The following is a 24,813-nucleotide window of genomic DNA, read 5'->3' on the forward strand; positions in this document are numbered from 1 at the left end:
GTCACATGCATCCATTTTGGCACAACACAATCGACCTGTAAGTTTGAGAAAACATGTCTTTACCGGAGCTTGGCTGGAGCTGTTTACTACATTGTGAAAAGCAAGGAAATAATCGCTATTGTTTAGGAGCGTATTTATAGTATACCTGGGCCTTTAAAATGTAACTCTACCCCCCTCTGTTACTTCTAATCATCTCCTAATCAAATAACAAAACAGTGTAAATATTGTGACACTAATCATGTTATCAAAACACATTTCTGGCCATGAACAGCTGACAATATACTTTAACAAGACATCAAATCTGAAGAAATTGACAAGGTTGCAACCACTTTCTATTGCTGGAGGCAACTTGCATTTTATGCATTGAGCCAGGTTTTATTGGTTAATTACATAGCATCAGGTGGGCATCAGGTGGGCATCAGGTGTCAATACAGAGACAAAGGACACCTGGGCCTTCAACTTTCAGACTGAATTAATGACAGGAGTCATTCTATCAGAGGGGCATAATTCCTTTGTAATTTTTATATATTAAACCCACATCCGTTACATTAATTACCTATATACTTTTTCACAGTCATGCTTTTTACATCCTTAATAAAACAAGCAATTATTTGGGAGTTGTGTTGAAGTGAAATGAGCAAGAGGACATGGAATACATTCTAAACAGCAATCCTCACATCCCTCTAATTTAATGGTTGATTCCTATTTAGCATATCTGTCTATCTGTGGATGAAATCTGTACTTGTTTCACTTGTGGCACATGAGGGAGTTCAAGTCTGGAGCAGCTCAGCATCAGTTCTTGCAGAGCTGGATTAAGTGTTTTTTCACAGTCTCACAATGGAGAATCTGTATTCTAGGGCTGGTAGTGGAGGTAAGCAATACGCAGGACTGTGAACTTTTCTAGATGGATTTGTGGGTGGGCCTTGAACTTTTTATATCAATAATTTCATGTGTTTGTTTGATATCAGAAAGATATTTTAAATTGGTTTCTTCATTATTAATTATAAGCTAGCAGTTAATGAACTTAATTATGTGGCCATGCAAGAAATCAAGAAATGAACAACCATGAGCGGGAATTACAATGCATATCGGGCGGATAAACTAAACAGCTGGTGTTCATGAACATGAGTGAGCATAGTAGACAGTTTCCAACCTGGTGAGCCATCCACACACATACCATGGAACTATAAACTATAGTTCCATGCACACACATACACACCGGGACAATTAGTTGCATTCAATTGTCTATACCAATATGTGTTAATTTTCACCACACAATGTTTTTTTTGTCGTTAAATTCTTAACTCCCAGTTAACATTACAATGTGTTAGACATGAATGGATGCATGCACAATACATTGGAATGTTAAAATAAAGACAAAAGGAATATTGCGTGGGAAAAGTTCACACAATGGAGGTAATTGGATTCAGTGAGCACAAGTTATCCATGCAATAGTACATACTAAGACCTTTATAACATTTTGATAATGTGGAAGATGCACGTTTTGTAATGCTATCTCATGAAATGTGTACAACTTCCCAATGTGTAATTGTTTTTTCACTTGTGCAATAAATTCAGAGGTTCGATTTATGTAATTTTTAATTTCATAAATTCTTTAGTCGGATAAAGAAAAAAAAGATCCTTGCAATACTGTAAAACAGTTTATTTTCACAGGCGTTTAATTTCATTATTTTGATGTTTGAGTGATTTTTTTTTATGACATTGGCAGAGAAACAATGAGCTCTATTATTTTACGTGTTTGCATGTATAAAATTCAACAAAATTAAAAATCCAGTGATGAACTGTAATTCTTCATTAAAATTGAAATCTGTAATCTCTAGCAAGTCATTGAGCTTGCAAGGGATGACACATTTGAATTTGGGGGGGGGGGGTACTTTTTCACACTATGTCGGGAAGTTTTTATTTCCATTATTTTAGATAATAAGGGTTTTTTTTGTTTTGTTTTTCTTTTAACTGTTGTTGAGAATTTTTTATTTCTTGCTATTTTACCGGGTATACTGATTTTCTAAACTCCTCCTCTCCTCAGATTTCTATTGTTTCTAAATTCTTGTGTGTATACATGTATACACATGTCTTGTGCTTATAATTGATTTTGTTTTTAATGAGACACTACTTATCCTTGTATCGCCATCAAGGGTGTACTGTCACTAAATACTACTAGATGTAGGGGACAGTAAGTATAATTCATGAGAATTCGCATTGCACAAGACTATATATACTAAATGAACAATACATCAAGTATTTACTTGCAGCATGGAGCTAAAAACTCAAGGCTTGCAGGTAGTAATGTAAAAATAAACTCCAAAACTATTGCATAGCAGGTAGTTAGTATGAACTGAATATCTAGTGTACATATTTACAACAGGAAACCAACTGCCCTTGTAAAGGGGCACTTCCAGTTAAGCCTAATCTCACAACAAATTTACTTTTTGGATTAAAATTACAATGGATAACAAAAGATGGATTAACTTTGTGAACAACATAAACAATACTAGTAGTGTCCCATGATTCTTTGGTGCAATCCATGGGATTGAGAGATTCCCCTTTAATGTAATCCTGTATAATGCTTGTAGAATAGGATCTCCAGTGAGAGTCAGTTTCTTCCTCAATTCACATTAATTCTGGTGAACTTAGTCGTATTTATGAAAATGTTTTGTAAAACTCGTTCTAGGAGAAAACAGAGTCTGTCATAGTGGCACTTCCACTGAAGGTCAACTTGGCTGTTACTCTGGTTTATTCAAATTCCAGTCGTGTTTTCCTTACATAATTGTTTATATTTCCAAAAATAAATGATGGTAGCATTTTTGATTTTAGGCTTATTGAAGCCCCTCCTATAAAAACACTAAGCAAATGGCCCAAGGCAACAATGATGCGTCTTCAAAGCGTATTGACCAGTATAAAACTACAACTGTATTTGAGTGGTATGCGGTTTCTTTGTGATTAATCAGTCCCTCTATTCCGGGTCTGGAAACGACTCTTTTTTTTTTTTTTTCAAACCTCATTGCGGGTAAACAAACCATTCACACCCGGGCCGAGGGATTCAGGAAGTCAGACAGATTACAATATCGTCAGAATATTCATTAAAATCGAAAAATCTACCGACATGCAAAGCGATACCTCGTTGTATGACTTCACTTTGACCTCAAATTCGGGCAACTGTAAACCAAATGAGCACTATGAAATTTGGGGTTTTTGAATCCTGATATGCATCAAAACCATCCTACCAACTCATTAACATCCAGTTCCTGCCATGTACAGATTAATATTGGGAATTATGTTCATCTTCTAGTTTTAATAGGGAAAAAAACTTTGCGTACCAACATACTGATATCACTAAAAGATTCTTGTCAAAATGGTGTCGTTCACGTTAACATGGTCGATCCAAAAACCTGTGATATTTCCGATCCTTGGGGGTACATAACAGTTCAAGTAAATTGTACAACTATTGACTTCATTCGATGCAAAAGTATAAAACAATGCTTCAATTTTTGTATATAAATAATTTTTTTTAGCACTGAATGGCATACATTGTCATTTCAAAATGTCGCCATTTGCATTTACGATTGAAAAAGCATTTGTAAAAATCACCTAATTTAACATTAATAAAATGTGGTGTGACACATACATAACAAACAAAATTTTTAATGTTTCGATCATAAAATGTCCAAATCGAAGACAAATATTGGTTTCACGCTGAGAAGTAGGGTAATAAAATAATAATACTAATACTAATACTAATAATATTAATGGAGTCGCACCAATCACACCAAAATCCAACACAATTTCTGGGTAAAGGTATGAAAATTTGTTGTGAAAATGTGTCGATGCTGATAAAATAGATGAATTAATGAACTATTCGTCATCTAAAATATGACCTTATACAGATATCCTGGTTAAAAAATCGTGTGAAAAAGCTCGAATAAACAACTCTAAGTTGTAAAAAAAATGTGCGTAGCACTGACGATGTCAAAAATAGTGACAGTCTGTGTACTGATCATGTGACAATGCTTTGCCCATACCCACAATGTGCCTTTGCCAGGGAAGGAGACTAATTCACACCTTATACAATAGCAGTTACCAGACTGGGGATACAGGGACTGTGGATTAATGTATAACAACTTTCTGTGTTTGTTTTGGTGGAGTTTGTTTGGAAGTGTTAACAATGGATTGTTTTTGTTATCACATGGGCTGCCATTCAGTAGCACACAACACCGAATTACCAAATACTAGGCTTTGATCTGAAACTGCAACATTTTAATTCAGTCAAAACTGTGAATAGCGTCACTGAAACAGATGAGGGTTAAGTCATGATGCGATAATAACCCAGCCTGTATATAGTTCATTTCCAAAAGGACTCCACTATTACAGCAGTATTGAAGTGCAACTGATACAGGAACATGCACGTATGTATGTATGTATGTACCGGTATGTATGAATTGGTCAATGTACGTTGACCATGTCTGGATATAGATTGACCAGAATTAGCTATTTGCACTATCACTATATCATTTATTTTTAAATTATTCTTTAACACTTATTTACCATTCCACTAGCAATTCCAGTAATCTTAAATTACCCTGCAGTACTCGTAATAATACCCCCTCACTCATTAGCAAATAACAAATAGACTATACATTCCTAGATATACTTTGGAATACTTTATTTGTGCTAGAATTAATTTTCGCTGAAAAGGCTCATTGGACGTTCTGTATGGAATTTATTTTCACTGATTTTTGATGAGTTGAATGTGAAATATTGGAAAAAAGTATATTCACTGGATTTTATTTTCACGGAATCCTCCTTTCCGCGAAGATAGTGAAAATAAATTCCAAGAGAAAATAAAGTATTCTACAGTATTCTGTAATGAATTCCAAATAATAAGGGGTTCTAAAATTCTCTAATTTTCGAAAAAACGTATTTAACCCCATTGAATGCATTGAATTTCTTTGCTATTTAAATTTTCATGTATGAACTTCAAAAGTTATCAGTCTGTAGATGCTACATGTGTATCAACAAATTATAAAACTAGCTTTACTTTTGGTATATAAAATCATGACATGCGACAACTGTAAGAACAATTAATCTTAGTATCATAACTGAAATCTGTTCAATGCTCATACCAGAGACCAAGGCACTTTTCAAAATTTAACACTAATGAAGAAAATAAGGTCATACTGAACACTATTGAGCTTCCAACTAAAATCACTGGATAAACCCAAGTCAATTACCAGTACTCGTGATGACAGTTTATTACCATTTCTATTTATTACCAAGCTCTGTTATTGAGAAATTTAATATAGGAACTTTAATCCTGTACTGCATGATAACTTCATTACTTTAGTTTATCCCATTTATATATAGTGCTGTTCAGTTATTTTTAGAATCAAATATTTCTTCAACAAACTAGGTCATGATAAATAGCGATTGATAAGAGATTCATGTTTGAGAATGATCAGACTAAAATTACTCAATTTATCATGACAGTGCACTGCATATTACAGGCATGGGTTGCCCCTATACTATCCTATATCCTGTAGGAAAGTAAAAATTGTTAGGCACTTTTAGGCGTTTGTTTTAAGGGAAAGCATGCACAATTTAGGTGGGGGGGGGGTACATAATTTGACATGTACCTGCATGGCATTGACAAAATAGGTGATTTGCTCTAATTTGGTGATTTTTTTTTTTTCAATTTCTTGTTGAAAACCGCAAGTCCAATTGCTTTGATATTACATACCAGTATATAAGTACTACATATGGACCCCTCTCAGACTTGTTCATTTTGTGATGACTTTAATTCTTTTAAACCTCAAGTCCAATTGCTTTGATATATTGTACATATAGGTACTACATGTGGACCTCTCTCAGATTTGTTCATTTTCTGATGAAATCTTCTGTTCTTTAATTGCCATGTGCATTGCTAACAGCGGAGCCATCTCAGCCAAGAGGCTGCTTGTTTTTTTAAAGTTCTGGGATGTGCGCTCAAAAGAAACTGAGATAATTGCTAATTTGAATAACAATTCTCTCAGTAAGAAGTTTGCCAATGCTCATAATTAAAATGGCTGTAGCAGTTCCGAATTTAAATGTATTATCGTTTTGTTAAAAGTTAAATATAGTGCATAATATGTAGATCCCGTCACTTCTTTTTTCACCATGTTTTTTTTTTATTATTTATGTACAGCCTTGCTAAATCTTGCTAAGCATTCAAAAGAGAGAATGTTTGCACCTGTTATCTATATTTTAAAATTGTTTTTTGAGTATGTTGCACTATTCACAATTCTACAAAATTTGAACAGTCTATAGCCAAGACTGTTTGGATAATAAAAAGCCGAAAAAAAAAAATTTCACTCCCAAGTGCCCACGAACCTGCATCTCTACCTTAACACCATGTTAGGTCATTGACACGCGTCTTCTGCTCAGCTGTCTACTGAGCAGAGCTGTTTACATTGTATATTGCATATATCAGCATAAACTTTACATTTTCAACTTCTTCTTGAAAACTGCTAGCTCAATTGCTTAATATTTTATATGGAAACATATTGAGTGGACCTTAGTCAGATTTGTCAATTTTGTTTATTCTCTATTTTTGTAGTTTTTGGTAATTATACAGTGGAGCTTTATCAAGTGCTGCTTATCAACCTTGCATTTTGCTACACGAGTGTATAATTAAACCTCGAGCCCATTAGTGAAATAATACAGGTAGCATGAATACTTAATAGATTTTATTTATTTCACAGGAATGGTGACAAACATGTCTGTGATGCTATCAGAGATGACTAAAGTTCTTTGTGAAACGTGCAATAAACCATGTGAATGTTCAACACTGAATAATAACATTTTACAAAGGACTTCAAATATTATGGTGGAAGATGACACTGACGATGAGGAATCTATCATCCCAGCGTTACACAAGCTATGTTACAGTGATGATACGACGATGAATTTTTCTAGTTATGCAAGTCACGATGACAGTTCATCTGATCTTGAGGAGGAACTTGCCAATGACCTCACCAATGAGGTCTCGGACGTCTTCGACGACCTCGCCAATGAAGTCACTGACGTCTTCGATGATCTCACCAATGGAGTCTCAGACGTTTTCGATGACCTTTCTGATGACATCATCAGCATGCTGACCAATAGAATCCAACATGAAGAAAACGATGACAATCGCAACTATTTAAGCTTTGCTGATGAAATTAAAATCACACCTTTGCCGAAACCAGAGTTTCAATTCGTGGATAATATTGAAAATGATTTGAATAATGGTTTGACGCAAATGAACACTTCATCAGAGAATGCGGAAAGTGATCTAGACAAACTTTCAGAATTTACAAAACTGTCAGAAAGCATCAGTAGTATAAGCACTGAATGTAAATCTAACTTTGATTGGAGCCCTCAACGAAAATTTCACAGAAAAAACAGCTACAATATGAGTGATACTTGTCCCTCCAGAGTGACCAGTACACCCCTTCAACACATTGGCCCATTCCACATGACAGAACTTGGTTCACAGGATGAAATCCTACAAGGTAATTGTAATAATTTTGATGCGCACAACATGAACAATTCTATCCCCCACCCCAGAAGACTACAGCTTTCTCACTGGCAACCAGCATGTCACATTTCTCGTCCATCCTACAGCTCAAAAACGAGCAGCAGCATAAGCAGCAGTGGTGAGCTGTCGCAAAATCAAGAATTTCCGTACATATCATTTGACCAAGCCCTTGATGTAGCTGTACAAGACCTTATAAAGGAGAACGAGAATCAAATACAAGTGGTATCTTTACTTGAAGACGAAGGCTTTGTGGAAAACTTGAAATCCGACGACACATTAGCAAAGTCTCCTTATAAATCGTGGTGCAAAGACAGACTGCAACTCCATTCATCATGCTCATTGTTTCCAGCTCAGGCAAGTTTTTATGTTCATGTTTCTTTGTTGTGTCGCGGTCAAATGTCGTGCATCAGATGCCGATTCTATAGAATGTTGAATCAATACAATGTTATAGTTTACATAATTGGCCAGACTTTTCTACTTACCGCCATGAAATCGGTCAACCGCATACTACAACAATGCAACATTTGTGATTAGTATACATATGGCTAGATTAAAAGTATTCAGCACTTTTCACTTTTCATGTTTAATAAGCGTCCCATTTGACTTGCCTGTATGATGTGTATAAAACACACGAGTTTGTTTTCTCGATACAACTGTGGGGCTTTATAAAAGTGTCTTGGATTTGCCGATTTTTTTTTTTTTTAGTAATAAGTGCCATTTTGAAATAGTTTAATCTCTTTCAACTGGGTTGGTTTTAATGGCCAATCGTACTTAGAACTATTGATATAGAATGATATACCGTACTTAAGTGAGGTTTGTGATTCAGATTGTGGTCAAAGGTTGTACACTTCCAAATTTATATTGGTGATGCAAATGAAGTAATGCCAAATAATAAATTCATATTTGTAGAAATGGTATTACAGTTCATAAATTCATGTTTGTAGAAATGGTATTATAATTCATATAAAAATTCTACAAATTTTAACAATTGGTATAAGAATATTTTTGCGACTCATTTCCTGTCTAAACATAGAAACGGTCTTATCTTAGATGAGCACATTTCTTATCAGTTGATATGTCCTTGTATTTTAATAACATTGCACAATGTTATTTCCCTGTGTTTTCCCTCACAATATTCCATCATTGCTTGGACATCAGGTGTTCACTTTTCAGAACCCCAAAAATATATAAATAAGGAAATAAATAGTAAACAGACAATTAATTTACAAAAATAATTTGGTTACTTTTATTGGCGAGGCGAGGTGAGGCACGGCACGACACCACTCATTACTAGTTACTCATCACTCATCAATTTGTTTAGGACCACTTGTACATTATGAAACTAGCCAAATGAGCCACAAAACATTTTTTTTTTTAACCTGATCACCCACAAATGATGCAAAAATCGTACTGTTTACGAAAACAGATTTGTTAGCCATTAATCATGTGTTCATGTCGTATTTTGAGTTTTTTTTTTATTCTATAATTTGAACCAATTGTAAATAATTTTAAATACTTTATTTTCACTGGATTTAATTTTCGCTGAATTGAGTTTTTGGGAGTTTCAAAATAAAAATATAAAAGTATTTTACAGTATACTGCGAGTATTGATCCAAATGTTTGAAAATACGGAGGAAACAAGCAGCCTATACGTCGGCTCCAGTGTTTGGTCCAAAAATTACAAATATTCATGAGAAAATCTGGTTATAAGATCTGGTTAGCAGATTAAAGTCATTGATCGGAATTTTTTTTTTTTTAAATATGCATTCGATTTAAGTGAAGCTTAATCATATAACTCTACTTAACTGAAATGTTTTGCTTTATTATTAGATCGCGGAACAGGGTGCCAAGTATGTGGCCTTAAGAGCGGTTTACAAGCATATTGGTACGTCATCACATTCTGAATGTACAGATTCTATAAACAGTAAACAACAACTCATCTTAGAAAACAAAGCTCTCAAAGAAGATGTCAGAAAACTGAAAGAAGATAAAGACATTCTGGAAGACAAACTTTTAGCGCTGAAAGAAAAAAAATTCCTGTTGATGCGTCAGTGGAAAAAAACTCATCGGGAAATTCGCAATAGTGGTCGAAAGGTGCACAAACTTGAAGATCAAATCTCAATAATTCGCGAACTCTCGGCACAAAATATTGTTCTCTCTGATCACAAAGAACTGGAGGAAGATGTAAAGCAATCGGCAAGTGGTGTTAGATGCAGTATAATGTAAATCTGATTACATATACCTGCATATTTATCAAGAGTACAGTGCAATATTGAATGTTGCTGCTTATACCTGGTTGGAATTATGGCAAGTTGTATACAAAGTTGCAAATGCATCATACCCGCTCTGACAATCATTTTCGTGTAAGAATTAAAGTACGATTTTCAATATATTTATCTAAAAAAAAAACTAAAAAAATAAAAATCTTATTTTCTACTTATACTTTCTGTTAGGAAGAACATTTTGTATTATTTTATAAGAAGTTTATTTTTTTTATGCTTTATTTTTTTTTTCTATTGCCTATATTAGGAAGAGATTTATTTTCTAAACAAACTTCAAAAATAATCATATGAACTGCTGAAATATTTATTCAAATACATCAGCACAAATTGAATAAGTATAAAGAGAATTTTTGGATTGTTGTGTATAAAGTGATTACCATTCAACAATTATGTGGAGTATTTGTTGAGTATTTTGTAAATGGTAATCGGAATTAAATCTGTTTTTCAAAGCATTACAAACATAATTAGTTTCATTTGTTGCTCTGAAAAATATGGTATCTTTAAGTATACTTGCATATTCATTGGACTTAATTTTTTTATTAGTCTGAATTTGACCTACAGACACAATGTCCACAATTATACAGACATGCCATGAACTGCGCAGTCGGCTAGCTATACACATGGAGTATAACAAAAATATTTGCAATATAGTGGTCATAATGGGTATTCTCTAGTTGACTGTACACAAACTTCAAAATGAAGAGAGGCTAAAGCAACTTTAAAATCTTCTTCAATCAACCATTCAATATAAACTTTGAATGCAAAGTACATGCCTTCATTCACAATTCGGTTTTTCAATACAAAATGTTGTAGTTTTGACTATTTGAATGGTGACTTTGAGCCTAACTTGATTCCCAAGGAGAGGCAGGAACAAGAATTTCACATTTTTTTTTTTTTAAGTAACTCTCAGTTTCGCGCCTCTTCGGTTATTGCATAACCATGAACATATCTCCTTGCTATACATGTATAAATTGTGCTCTTTGGAAAGTCGGTTGACGAGCAGTAGTCGGTAAAGGCTTTTAGTAATCAATGACTAGATTGTTCATATTATAATGCTGGACATTGCTCTTAACAAACAAAAACATATTCAGTATAAACCAAAATTAGCATTCTGCTTATAAAAAACAAAATTTCTAGTCTAACTATTTTGATCAAGTTTATTTGTTACAACAGTACTGTTATCTTCTGTATAGTTGCAAGGGTTGGCGACCCTTAAAAAACAAAAAAAAAAGTAATCCTTTAACATAAAATAGTACCTGTCTATATAGACCATTGTAATGAAGTACCTTGGGTGGTCACTAATGCAAATCCACTTAAAAAGATTGTGCTCGACTGCCTACCAAACCCAGATAACTAATAGTCGTACCGAAGGCAGTTCAAGCGAGGGTCGTAAGGTCGGAGACACTGTTATAGTTTGCAAGACTCTCCTTGATATTAATAATGCATGCAGAGAATCACATAGAAAAATTTGAATATGGGCAGTACTAATCTTTATTAGGCCAGAGAACTGTCGACAGTCTAATGTCAACGTGGCATTTGACAACCATACAAGCCATCCACTATATTTTCTGACATCTTCAAAAAACAAATTCCACTGAAAAGTTTCACTTTTATAAATCTGTGAAAATGTGTAAAAAAAAAAAGCCAATTTTTAGTTAATTTTATCAATATTAATTTTGGTCATATTAATAAAGCTTAAAACTATGCTTGGGTTTAAGGGAAAAAACAAACTTGTATCATTGTACACTATGAACTCACGAGGGCAGTACACTAATGTTGTAAATGCTTCTGACTGCATCCAGAAGACTGCATTATTGAAGTAATTAAACAGAAAGTGCAAGTTTTCTTGGATGACTGCACACCTAGCTATACAGTTATGTAATGCTCAATCATTCATACAACACTAACTCTTGTGTTTATCTTCACAAGTGCCATAAAATCAACAAATTGTAACATTACTAGCAGTAAAACTGAAGTGGGTTTACAGTACTATAAGGTGATCATAAGGATACCTCAAAGTATGCACGAAGACAGTACAGCGCAGTATCGACAGACGCGCAGCAGAGGTTGGTGCAACTGCATACTGTCTGAGTGCGTACTTTGCAGTGTCTTCGTAATAACCTTATTATTTTACATCTTTTTCTTCCAAGGATACATCATGGGAATGCCGAAATTCAAAAAGTTTAGAACAGAACAGAATCTGCGAACTTCTTAGCGTGAAGTCCGGCCAAACCCTGATGCTGGTTTTTAATACTATTAGAAAATGCTTATGTACGTAATCGTTCCATATTTTGAATTCCCATTCTCTTGTATGGTAGAATGAAAATGCCCTGTAAAATACCGCAAAATTACGGCACACTGTAACTTGTAGTGTTATGGTGACAGATGTATAATAAAGTTTGTGATACTACTCAACTGTTTATGAAATGAGATTTAATCACAATCTGCATATGATGTAATGGTGGCATAGCTATACAAACAAGGAACAATATATAGAATAAACACACTAGCAAAAATAACTGTTTAACGTCAAGTACACTGAAAATTTGGTTTTCGCAAGCATGTCTTTTTAGCGAATTTAGAGAACTAATTCGCTAATTCAAGATGTCGCTAATGACTTTATTATAAATTTTAAATGGCCAAGGCTTGGAGGATTTGTATACAGTAATCCGGAACATAAAAATCTGGGGTGCTTCCTAATTACACTTGACAGTTTTTCTTTGTTTTTATGGAGGTGATAACTGGCATGCGACAGACAAGTATTGTGAAAAAAGGAAATCAACAATGACGAGAGATTTGCTAAATCAACATTTTGCTATTACAACATTTTACCACAATTCGCTAAAATTGCATGTCGCTTTTTCAACATGTTTTACAGTATACTTTTTGTATGTACAAAACGCACTGCCTGCTGACTCATCATTGTTGACTGCCTCTCCATTTATATTGGCCTTCGATAAAGGCTTTCAGTAAGCAATGTGTTTAATAGTGCCGTGTGAATAGGTCAACTATTTTAAGGTCATCTGCATAGAGGAGCCTGGTTTTCTATTAACATAACAATACATGGGAATACTGCCTTTACAAATGGCTGTATATATTCTACATGTTTATAGTGTCTTGATTTGAAGCCTATTGTGTTCTCACGGTGCGTGCATTTCAAATAAAACATGTGACTAGAAGAACACAAGCAGTTCGTGTGCACGTTGTCCACAAATCTTGTACACATCAAACCACCTTGCGTCATTCATCACATGCTCGTATTATTGTAGAAAAGAAAGAAGCCAAAGATTAAATCCATTTGACAGGTATGTTGCTTGAATGTAGCTTTGTGTTGTCCATTCGCTTCTTCATGTTGAATTTACTGTTAAAGTGATTCCATTGTCGGTTGAACTGACTGTTTATTTGACCTCGTAGTTTCACTATAGTAGGAGGAAGGGTACTTGTATGGTATAGGATTTGTTAGCGTTGCAGAATTATTGAAAATGTTCTTTTTTTACCCGTTTAATGAAACACAAACTTGTTTTCATCAGAAACCAAACTGTGATACTGCCATAGAAAAAGTTAATGTTTATATCATGGTTTTATGACAAATCTTGTGTTGCTTTAATTAGCTAATGATGGTTCTTTGCGGCTGGTGTGCAAGGCATCTCTTTGTATAATTTTACATCTGCGGGCATGGAAATTTGTGACCCTATACAGTCTCAATAAGCCAATATTTCAATCAAACATAAATTTATTTTCAACTACATACAATTTACATCTACAGAAATAAAATCTACATCAAGTGAACTATAAGACAGTTTAGTGTACATAAATGTATCGCTTTGTTGTCCCGCTTATTGTACAATTTGAGGTGATTTGCCCCCACAGTATATATCTGTTTACTCAGTTATTTTTAGTATATGGGTATAAAATAAACTAATACTGTGGAATACTTTATTTTCACTGGAATTAATTTTCGCCGAAAAGGCTTTTTGGGTGTTATGTATGGAATTTATTTTCACTGTTTTTTGATGAGTTTAATGTGAAATATAGGAAAAAAAGTATATTTGCTGGATTTTATTTTCACGGAATCATCCCTCCAGCAAAAATAGTGAAAATAAATTTAGATTTTTTCTCCCAGGATAAAAAAGGATGCATCAAATGAAACTTCATACATTCAACAGGTGTCTGTGAGGGGCAACATCAATAGTTCAATGTAGGATAAAAAACTTAGATCCTTTAGTTCCCCCCCCCCCCCCCCACTGAAACCTAATTGATAAATATTGATCAGACTACATTAACCATTAAATACAAATTGATAATCGGACAGTAGTATGGCATAGCAGTTCACTTGACGCACATATTTACACTCGGACCAAATCATTTTCTCGTCTTGAATGTTTTTGTTTTTTTCATTTTCTGTTATTTTTGTCCATGATTGGATAGAAAAAAAAAGTTGTTTTTTTTGACTTCATTAAAAAATAAAATCGTTTTTGTAGGATGGAAATTTGTTTAGGTCACCTCCCCCCAAACTAAAGCAAATAAGTTATTTATCGATCTTTTGACGTCTTCCCTAACCAAATTATTATTACAATTCAACTCAATAAACATTTTTTTTTCAGCTTCTATATAAATTTCAAAATTGATTCTATATATATTATTTCTAAATTATTCTAATTTAAAAACCGAGCAGGCTGATACATGTTTGTAGTGTTTACAAACCTTGATAATGAATAGACTTTGTACAGATATCAGTGACAATGTTTAAACTGTAGGTTTAATGTCAAAGTTGATTATTATAATGACCTGTTCCTAAATTTGGTTATTAAGAACTAAATTCTTTCATAGGAAACCTTGGGCACTGAGTAAAAGTCATTTGGACTATATAACTTGGGATAAATATAGTTTTTCTGAAAATTTATTGAAGGAAAAGATTCTTCAGTTACTCGTTGTATGATAAATAATACTTTTTGTTTCATAAATATTGTGTAGACAATAAATTTTACATGCATTCATATTTCATATTGGGACCCATTTTAGAGACTACTGAGATGGGCAGTAAATAAACACATATCGAGCAATTAGGAACTGCAGTGGAATGTATTATGCTTTAAAAAAAATTATTTTCATCTAAATTATTAAAACCATAAAATGCAAAATAGGATTGACCATGCCATAAAATACCTGTAGAATTACGCAACATACCTATAAGGTTAACCACATGCTGTCTTCAAATTATTGGAATTTAGAAACATTTGTAGGAATCTTTCATAAAAACCCAGTGTTTTTATGAGGCAATCAAACCCTACTCATTAATGAAGTTTAACCCTTACACCTATTAATAATCGTACAAGCATCTTATGGTGAACATGTAATGTTTTGACTTGGACATTTTCTTTCTTTTTTATGAGACAGCCATTGTTATCAGGGGGTGCTGGGCACATGGTAAAAATGACAATAAGGAAATTGTATGAATAAATAAATTTATTTCACCATAAGGGATTGGTCAGTTACTTCGGCCTAGGGGGGGTCGGCAGATTCCATTTTGCCAGCTGTAAATCTCAGTTGACCCACCCCCTATCAAAAAAAAAAAGTGGGTGACCCCCCCAACATTATATATATTAAAACATGCTGACACCCCCCCAAAAAACAAAAAAACAAACAAAGAAACATTAACAGTTCTGGCTCTGACATGATTACAAAATGTATGATGTGCATTGAAAATATCATGGTTTGCCATAATTTTGACATAATATTTAGCGTTTGTATTTAATAGACCTTAGGAGGGGAGGGGAAGCATAAAGCCAAAAAATGATTACAGAAAAGGCTGTAGGAAGGGAGGGAAATCTGTGCTGCTAAAGATAGTAAATAAAGCAAAGCTGTGGAGTACTCACTCGATAAACGCCCTTATAAGATGGGAAAAGAGGATTTATTTTTTGCAACAACAAATTTATAGGCAATATAGGTAATAGTTATTATTAAGAACACATTTGTACGATTAACTTTTTCATCGTTTGTTCTGAAATAAAATTTTTAAAAATATATGCATGAGCGTGTGTGTGAATTCTGGAAAACATGGTGACCCCCCTATTAATGATATCAAAAACAGGGTGACCCCCCCATATTCGCACAATCAAAAACAATATTTACAAGATATCAGAGTATATTTAGGATTGGTCAGTTACTTCGGCCTAAGGGGGGGGGTGTCGGTGGATCAGTAGGGGGGGTTACCATGTATTAGACATTAACATTTAATACTTTCTGATAAAATATATGTAACAAATAATACAGTTTTATTACATTGTTTCAAATTTGTGCCGTACGCGAGCGCCGGTTCGAGTCACGCACGCAGTACGTATTTACTATAATTAGACGTAGTCTTTACCTTGCCGTTTATTCGGTGTTATTTGCTTAAAGTGAATATAAATGTTCAATACAATTTAAGTGTAATCTACAAGTATGGACTGATACATTATTCCCAAGCTGCCACCCCTACTTTAGAGTGGAATGTGCCACATGCATTTTATACCCATACACTGCCGGATATTACAATGCAAACATGGTAACACATCATGAATACTTAACGATTCCAGCGAGGACGATTCACACTTGACTGTACAATGACCTGCCTTGTCTACAGCGAAGATAAATAGAGTACATGACCCTCCCCCAAATCATCAGCATTCTACCCAGACATGTGTAGACGTCTTTGATGATACGGTACGGGAAATTGCCAGGTATACCCTTACAGTAATTTAGTAAGTATAAACTATAAAATTATTGGTCCTGTTTATAAATGGATATTCTTAATGGGTGGAGTGTTAATACGGATGTAATTCACCACGTATTAGTTTAATTCAGTGAGAAATCGACAAGTACACGTATATAATGATTCACCACACCCACAGAGTGAACTGAATATCCACATTTTCTGTAGAAAATAAAGTCAAAATCGTGGCATTATTTTAATTATTTGATACACAATGTGAAAGCTAGTAATCGTTTTCAAATTCTAATGGTCGTGCTGAACACTCTGAATAGGTATTTAGAATAGCAATTACCAAATATCACTTACGGTAGTACTGTTGAATAGTTTATTTTCACTGAAAGGATGGTACAGTGAAAATAAAATCCAGCGAATACCCTTTTTTATATATTTTACAGTCAACTCATTAAAAATCAGTGAAAATAAACTCAATACAAAACACCCAAAATATATTTTCAGTGAAAATTAATTCTAGCTAAAATAAGGTATTTTACAGTATTTTGTGATATTGTATCCAATTGTCTCATCCGTATTAATATCACTTTAATTAATTGCTCATTAATTATTCAAATCTTGCTGTTTCTGAGACATGTGATTCAAATCAATTAATGTACCCTTATCACTATATGAGAGGACAATAGAGTGGCTGACTCACTCTTATACTGTGACTACAGTTACGACATTCCATTTTTTTTTTTTTGCCTACAAAATTGCAAAAATGAATTATTATTGCGTACAAAAATGATTCAGAGCCGAGTTCTGTTGACGATGTATTATTTATTGAAATAATTTGTTATTCATTTATTAATATTCAGGCTGGGGCAATAAAAATTATGCTATTTATTCATAGCTGGCAATACACAATAAATGTATAGTACATTGCAACCATGCTTTCAACCATAGTCAAGTTTTGTCACCATTCAAAATATTAACCAACATTACTTTCTTCATATTTTTTTCTTCAAATTTTGCCCTTTTGATCCGAAGTTACTAAAAATGTAAAAAAAAAATACTACACCAACAATTTGGCAGGGACAATTGTAATGTGTTAGGCACTAAACATGGTTTCTCTATTTATTACATTGAAAATATTTAAGCTTCAATGAAAATACCTGAGTATCCATGCAATAGGTTTAACGCAATTTTCTTTTACTGTTCAAAGTTTAGAGTGACTAAAATTAATATGAATGGCATAGTTATGCAAATGTCTGTAAATGATATCGGCATTCCTGCTGTGCATATATGGGGTCATTTTTAATATATAAATACTGATTCAATAAACAGCACAGATGTGTGTCATATACCACATCTATATATACTCAAATATTAATAAGATGGTTAGTCTGAATCTAGCCACTGATTGGCTGAAGCAACTTAAGGTCTTATATCTGGCACTAGAAGACTTGTGATCCTACCACCAAATAAAATGGCAGTAAATCTAACTGAATCTAGATCACGACTGTGAGCACGGTTCATAGTGATTATAACCATGGCAACTGATCAAAACAGGGAAACCTGGTACAAGTACTAATATGAATTATTATTGCCAATGTTAACATGTTGCGCATTTTGTGATAAAACTCCATGTTAGAATGTATGCACTCATTATTGCAGAATAGCATGCTACCGGTAATCTAACATGTGATGTCATTGACGCATCCATTATTGCCACTCACTGGGTCTGTCATCTGTTTTATCCTCGAGGGCGGACATCCGGGCATTTTCACCGCCTGGCAACCCGCGGCGGTGAAAACAAAGGCCCAAAACTCGCATAAAACGGTACTTTGGGATGATTGTTGAGACTCCTCTGAACAGTGTAACAAGATTAGCCCTACGTGTGTAACATATATAAATTTGGTTGTTCGGGATTACTTCAAAGTTGAGTTTGTGTTGTTTTCTCGAATTTTCACCGGCTCGACCGGCGTTCCACAGCAGCGCACACAGAGCCCATAGAAATGCATGGTACAGTGGTGCGTGTCTTAGCAACATGGAACGTCTGTGACGTAGCTCCGCCCCGAGGATAAATCGACAAAAATGCAATCAATTGATTTTGTCATGCGCCTCATCATCCATCTATGCTTATGTTCTATGGAGAGTGTTTTAGCCCTGGAATTTGAATACAAGATTTAGAATGCAAACTATACGATGGGAGAATTTAGATCCCTTAAAATGTATTAGAATGCTAGTAAACTAAAACCAAACATCTATACGGAAATCAATATGTAATGCAATATAGTTAAAATCAGGTATTATGTTTTCAGAATTATCACATTATCTGAAAAACCATTGCTCTTGGTCACTCCTTATGATACGGTAGTATTAAAATCAAAGAAGACGTTGGGAGAATTGGAAATTTACACATAGCAACGTGATATAAACAGCTATTTTGCAGCAGGTTTCTTGTGTGTGCATGTTGTAATAAGGTTATAAACAGTAAGCTTGGGTACAAGACCTCTCTAGGAAAAATTATTTTGCAGGAGATAATCCCCTTGCTTGTCGTTTCTAGTCGTTAATTTCAATATTTAAATTCCCACTTTGTATTATATGCGAAACACCCTCCAACTGCATTATTGTGATCACCATAAATATCAGTTGTTATGGCAACAATTCCTGAAATATTGACGCACTGAATCCTAAACCTGTAAGTGTAATTTCTAAACACTAAATCAAATATAATTTTCCCTTTTTTGATTACTCAAGGGTAGTTTACTTTATTTTAGGAGCGTCTTGTTTGATAAGATTTCATGAAATATGCTAAGTATTTCTCGTATATTCATTGAGTATTAAAAATATTTGACATCCAAATTAAAAAGTGTTCCTGCAAAACTTTCATGTACATTGAGTATTAATTTGCATATCCCTACATGTCTGTTGGAATCTCCTGGGTATAATTCCAAGGATCTGTTATCTCTTGCATCTATCAAGATTTTTTTAAAGATCATACAAAGTGGAAATGTAAAAACTAAAAATCAGAATATTGTTATCGTATATGCTAGACTATATGGGAATGCTTAATTGTCTTGCATATGTACCAAGAGAACCCAATTGTTTGTCATGTCTGTGTCAACTTGCTATATTTCCTATAAATTGCAAGATATTAGAAAGCACTCCCAGTGAAATGAGACGAGAAATGAGAAGGTAAAAAACACATAAAGAAAAAAAAATAAATTAAAGATAGTATTGATATCTTAGTGTACCCATCATGCTTCCATAAACAAGCTAGTTCAACAAAATCGAAATAACATTTGTTGTATACTAGTTGTGTCATTAAAATATTCGTTATAACTCATGTAATTCACATATTAGCACATGCATTACTAATAGAGCAAATACGGTACTAGTGAATATACAGCATACAATGCATTTTAATAAACTGGATTTACCAGTACCGCTAAAGAATACTGTAGTGTTCATCATATGTAATACCGTGTCACCATATGTGGGTGACAGCTTTTAATAATAATTTTATATTGTGCTAGTATGAGTCACTTCATGAAAATTTATGTATATGTACACTAAATGCAATTAACATTTAGTGTACACAGGAAATTGTGTTACATAACTTCAAAGTACATGTAGTTGCCATGACGATGCATAGATAATTTCTGACAATCAAGCAGGGATGCATTAAAGGTATGAGCTGCATACTAATGTCACCTGATGTTTGAGGTCAGAGGTCAGAGGTCAGATTGAGCGTTTGAACATGCTGATACAGCAATTGACTAAATGTGGCCTAATTGCTTTGAAGGAATTAAAATACTCTTCTGAGAAGTTGATGCCTAAATTTGTATTATTATAAAGCATAACTCCTCTCACTGATTATTAAAGCGGGAGGGTCGTCACCTGTGCACAGGCAGGAATTGAGACCCAATCGACGATAACAACACACGCTGAAAACGCAAAGGCTCATGAGTAGAAACTTGTTTGTAAACAATAACGCGCTATGGCCATCTGACGCTTGCGCAGGTGATGGCTCCCCTGCTTTAAAATCACCATGAGAAATGATTTAATTACTTTGCCAGTAAAATTCAAGAAAATTTTAGATCATGTTTTTTTTTTATTGAAACCTGCGTCCAAGAATTTCAGTTTCATATACATGTATCATTACATGTATAGCTTGTAATAAAGTCTTCAGAAACGGCTGAGAAACAAATTAAGCAAACTGAATATTCCATATATTAAGTATGTCTTAAAACAATAATTGACAGCTAGGGGATTACTATTCAATAGCATGGGATTTCAATCTAAAAAAAAAAAGTTATCAGGGCTTTTTTTCCCTATGGTTTGGTCACAAATCCTAAAATATTGAAGCACTGAAGCTAGCCTGTACTTGACAGAAACAGAATTGTGTTGTCTAATCATGAAATCAAACATGATTTTCATTTCAAGGCCATTTTACATGATTTTAGTATGACTCATATATTCTTAGATTCCGCTGGATAAGATCTATAAAACAAGCAGCCTATCAGCTGAGATAGCTCTGCTGTTAGAAATGCACATTACAATTAAAGTACTGAAGATACCATTAGAAAATGAACAATATATATATAAAAAGCAACGGGCAAATCTGAAAGAAGTCCACACGTAGTACCTACATATGTAATATAAAAGCAATCAAACTTGCGGTTTTCAACAAGAAGTCGAAAATATCACTTTTTACCAAAAATGACAAAAATATTCACCAATATTAGAGAATTAAAGATATCATTACAAAATGAACAAATCTAAGAGAGGTCCACATGTAGTACCTATATATGTAATATCAAAGCAATTGGACTTACGATTTTTAACAAGAAGTCGAAAATATCACTTTTTACCAAAAATGACAAAAATATTCACCAAAATTAGAGAATTGAAGACAAAGTCGACAGCGGAGCTAAAAAATACAGGATACAACGCACAATAAGCATACTCAAAATTTCATGTACAGTAGTATGCATACTACCGGTACTAATAATTTTTTTCCAAATACAATGGAACACTGGTTTCAAGTATTACATCACTACTCAACAATTCTTGAAAGGGCCTCATTGTTGTATATGACATACAATGTAAGCAAAACAAATCAAATACAGATAAACTAAATAGACAGATAAGGTTATAGTGTGGTGCTACATATTTATTACATGTTTCAGTGGCAAAGAAAATAAAAACTAGGATGAGATGAACAACACCGATGATTAAAAGAATTGAAGATATCAAAATGAAATGAACAAATCTGAGAGAGGTCTCTGAGGTACTATTTATCAAAGTAATCAGACTTGTTTTCAAGAAGAAGTGAAAAATATCACTTTTTACCCAAAATGACAAGAAGACGTTGTCATGATATGAGCAAATCTGATAGAGGTCCAAAAAATTGCTTACATATAAGACTTCAATATGGCTAACGATTTTTAAGAGAATAATCAAAAATGTAAAGTTGACAAACAACAACAGACAATGATAAATATTAGCTTGACTTTTTTGACAGCAGAGCTGAATAATGGGATCAATATGAAACAGTGAGGTGGAACATTCCCCGGCAATTGTTGGTGAATTAAAAAAAAAAATATAAGTATTCTCGGGGCGGACATCCGGGCATTTTCACCACATGGCAACCATCACGGTGAAAACAAAGGCCGAAAACTCTCAGAATACGGTACTTTGGGATGATTGTTGAAACTCCCCTGAACAGTGTAACAAGATTACCCCTGCGTGTGTAACACATATAAATTTGATTTTTCAGGATTACTTCAAAGTTGAGTTTCTGTTGTTTTCTCAAATTTTCACAGCGTTCCTCAGTAGAGTGCGCAGAGCCCATAGAAATACGTAGTACAGTGGTGCGTGTCTTAGAAACGCGGAACGTCTTGTGACGTAGCTCCGCCCCGAGGATTCAGTTATGCAAATAAGGCATTTGTGTTCACCCAATCATGTCATTATTTTTTTTTTCTAGAAAACACTTTAAAATTCTGAAACAACAATATGGAGGATGTTGACGGTGAAAGCAGTGAATGGCTGGGTTTCAATGAGGCAGTGGATCGTGTGTTGGACGAGATGAAAGAAGAACATATGAAAAACACTGTAGTATTTCCCATGTTAAATAATGACCAGTTCATAGAACAATTAAAGAAGGACTATATCAATAAAGAACAGATAAAGATATCATTTGATGAAAGTGCTAGGAGTAAAATGAAAGGACCAGAGTCTCTGAAAGCTGGAATGTATGGAAAATATCCATCAAAGGTAAGGTAACATTGGAGAAGTTTTTTTTTTCTGGAAGTTTCCTATCTTTCTTGATATGAATGGAATCCACATTAGATTGAGGATTTATCTTGGGGATGTATTGAAACAAAATGTCACACAGTTTGAGATCACTGGAAATGTATGTAATGAGGCGGGCGGCATGATTCAGCTCCTACCATTGCTGATTTTGGTTAAAATAAAGCACTTGAATTTCTATCTATGTTGATGTGCAAAAATTCAATGTTATTGATCACAGCAAAATATTTATGATATTAGGCTAGACTTTTTATACACCTCGTTTCACGAGTTTTTATAAGGCAATTTTTTTAAGGAGGGTGGAAAAAATAAAATCATTTTTTTTTTTCCCATTTGATTTGTGTGATTCTCAAAGAATTGTAAGTGAGATCATTGATCAGAGAGAAGAAATGAAATAAAATTGTATTCCATGTATAACCTCATCCGCGCGAGACTTCGGTACTTTGAATATGATACTCCAACGAAAATGCAACTTGGGTTTGTTATGCGGCGGGCAGAAAGATAAAAATAATTTTTTTTAGTAATTTTTTGCACTTACAAGCGAGAAATTACGCTGAAATTAAATTTTATTTTTATTTCATTTTCGGCTCCTGTTTATATGGCGGGTTCACGAAACAAGGGATAATAAAAGTCTGGCCTTAGTAATTAATTAATTTTAAAAATTTTCCAAAAAATTTTGGCCAAAATTTGTGTAACTGAGATTGTTTTCGACAAAAATTTAATCTGTGCACTTCAATACACCAATGAGTGTTGAATTATAAATTATCCCTTAAAAAAAGTAATAAATAATTTTTTTCGAAATATTAAATAATTTTTACAATTTTACAGTGATTCACCTGTAAGCATATTTTTCTGCTTTCCATTTTTTTAATACAGGTTGCAAAGCAAGCAGCAAAGGAAGTTATTCTGGCTCAAGTTTCGAGACAAGGAAAATATCAGTTATTGAAGAAAGCCATCATAGACGTCCAGAATAAATCCCAAGAAATGGACAAAACTCATACAATACTGAAAAACCAGAACAAAATACTACGCAAGGAGTTGGAGAAATTACAAATTCGTGATGAGTATCGAGGAAGTGTTGAGGAAGCCAACAAGGAACTGAAAGACATGGTAGCAAACTTGACAGAAGAAAATAGAAATTTGAAGCGTGAAATTGAAAGGCTCAGAGATCAAGTTGATGAACTAAAAGGATGTAAAGATATACCATTAGTTCAAAACTCAATTATTGAATCTGAAGAATATGAATAAGTCAGACAAAATGAGTATTTATGAATATTCAAAATATTTTAAAAATTGTGATGTCAGATTTCGTCCAATGTTCAATAGTTGCTGCAGTACAAGATGAGTTCAACCAAAAGCACATTTTTTTATCCAACTTAGGGAGCCCGAATCCACCTCAAGACTGTTTTTATTGTAATGTCAAAGAGATACACTAGAGGCAAAGATGTTGACAGTAAACTAGTTCCAAATCAGTAAAAGGTTGTTTTTAAATGAGTGAAAGCGCAAAATTTGATAAGCAGTCATAAGCAGTGTGCATGCAGTTGAATAAAATGTAATTTTCAGAAATTTTGTACAGTACGAATATGCATGGTCAGAGTACACTTACTAACAGTCACTAATTATAGTATCCTCAACTGCTCGAGGTTTAGTCTTACTACTGAGTATGTTACTGTACTGTGCAATGCATTATGGGATAAAACTTTTCATTTTATGTAATGGAAAACTATTATCATTGTGGAAACTGACTAAATTATGTAAATTTTTTTGAAATGGTTTATCAGTATTAAAGATTCGTATACATGTATGACATTTTATTCTAGTTTTTAAGATATCCTAATCTCGCCATAGAAACTAGTGTAGAAAAGATCAATTTGATGCTTGTGTCTCGTAAAATCATTTGATGACCCAAATTGTTATTGCATTTCGGTATCCTGATGGCATGAACACATAAT

At 33.8% G+C, this 24,813-nt stretch overlaps 2 protein-coding genes across 3 annotated transcripts; both read left to right on the plus strand.

Annotated features, from left to right (window-relative positions):
• Positions 1 to 731: 731 nt before the first annotated feature.
• LOC100372368 (uncharacterized) lies at positions 732 to 12,270 on the plus strand. Its single transcript, XM_006815974.2, has 3 exons — positions 732 to 871; positions 6,756 to 7,927; positions 9,404 to 12,270. Exons 1-3 carry the CDS (start codon positions 838 to 840, stop codon positions 9,797 to 9,799), a joined length of 1,602 nt encoding a protein of 533 aa, XP_006816037.1. The 5' UTR covers positions 732 to 837; the 3' UTR covers positions 9,800 to 12,270.
• Positions 12,271 to 12,882: 612 nt separating this feature from the next.
• On the plus strand, positions 12,883 to 24,668 carry LOC100372217 (uncharacterized). 2 transcript variants are annotated; one of them, XM_002734358.4, is made up of 3 exons: positions 12,883 to 13,160; positions 22,536 to 22,825; positions 23,738 to 24,668. In XM_002734358.4, the coding sequence occupies exons 2-3, from the start codon at positions 22,565 to 22,567 to the stop codon at positions 24,107 to 24,109; spliced, it is 633 nt and encodes a 210-aa protein (XP_002734404.1). In that variant the 5' UTR covers positions 12,883 to 13,160; positions 22,536 to 22,564; the 3' UTR covers positions 24,110 to 24,668. The 2 variants fall into 2 exon arrangements, with proteins under 2 accessions (XP_002734404.1, XP_077865021.1); XM_078008895.2 differs by lacking the exon at positions 12,883 to 13,160 and adding an exon at positions 16,408 to 16,595.
• Positions 24,669 to 24,813: the final 145 nt, after the last annotated feature.

The sequence above is a fragment of the Saccoglossus kowalevskii genome, chromosome 8 (assembly GCF_978046115.1).
Source record: "Saccoglossus kowalevskii chromosome 8, keSacKowa6.1, whole genome shotgun sequence".
Taxonomy (NCBI): Eukaryota; Metazoa; Hemichordata; class Enteropneusta; family Harrimaniidae; genus Saccoglossus; species Saccoglossus kowalevskii.

Bases quoted from the DNA above. Each gene is read 5' to 3' on its own strand.
- LOC100372217 (XM_002734358.4), top strand. From the start codon at position 22,565: ATGGAGGATGTTGACGGTGAAAGCAGTGAATGGCTGGGTTTCAATGAG. The intron at 22,826-23,737 runs GTAAGGTAACAT...TTTTTAATACAG, and splicing joins ATGGAAAATATCCATCAAAG to GTTGCAAAGCAAGCAGCAAA.
- LOC100372368 (XM_006815974.2), top strand. From the start codon at position 838: ATGGAGAATCTGTATTCTAGGGCTGGTAGTGGAG. The intron at 872-6,755 runs GTAAGCAATACG...TTTATTTCACAG, and splicing joins TTCTAGGGCTGGTAGTGGAG to GAATGGTGACAAACATGTCT. The intron at 7,928-9,403 runs GCAAGTTTTTAT...CTTTATTATTAG, and splicing joins GCTCATTGTTTCCAGCTCAG to ATCGCGGAACAGGGTGCCAA.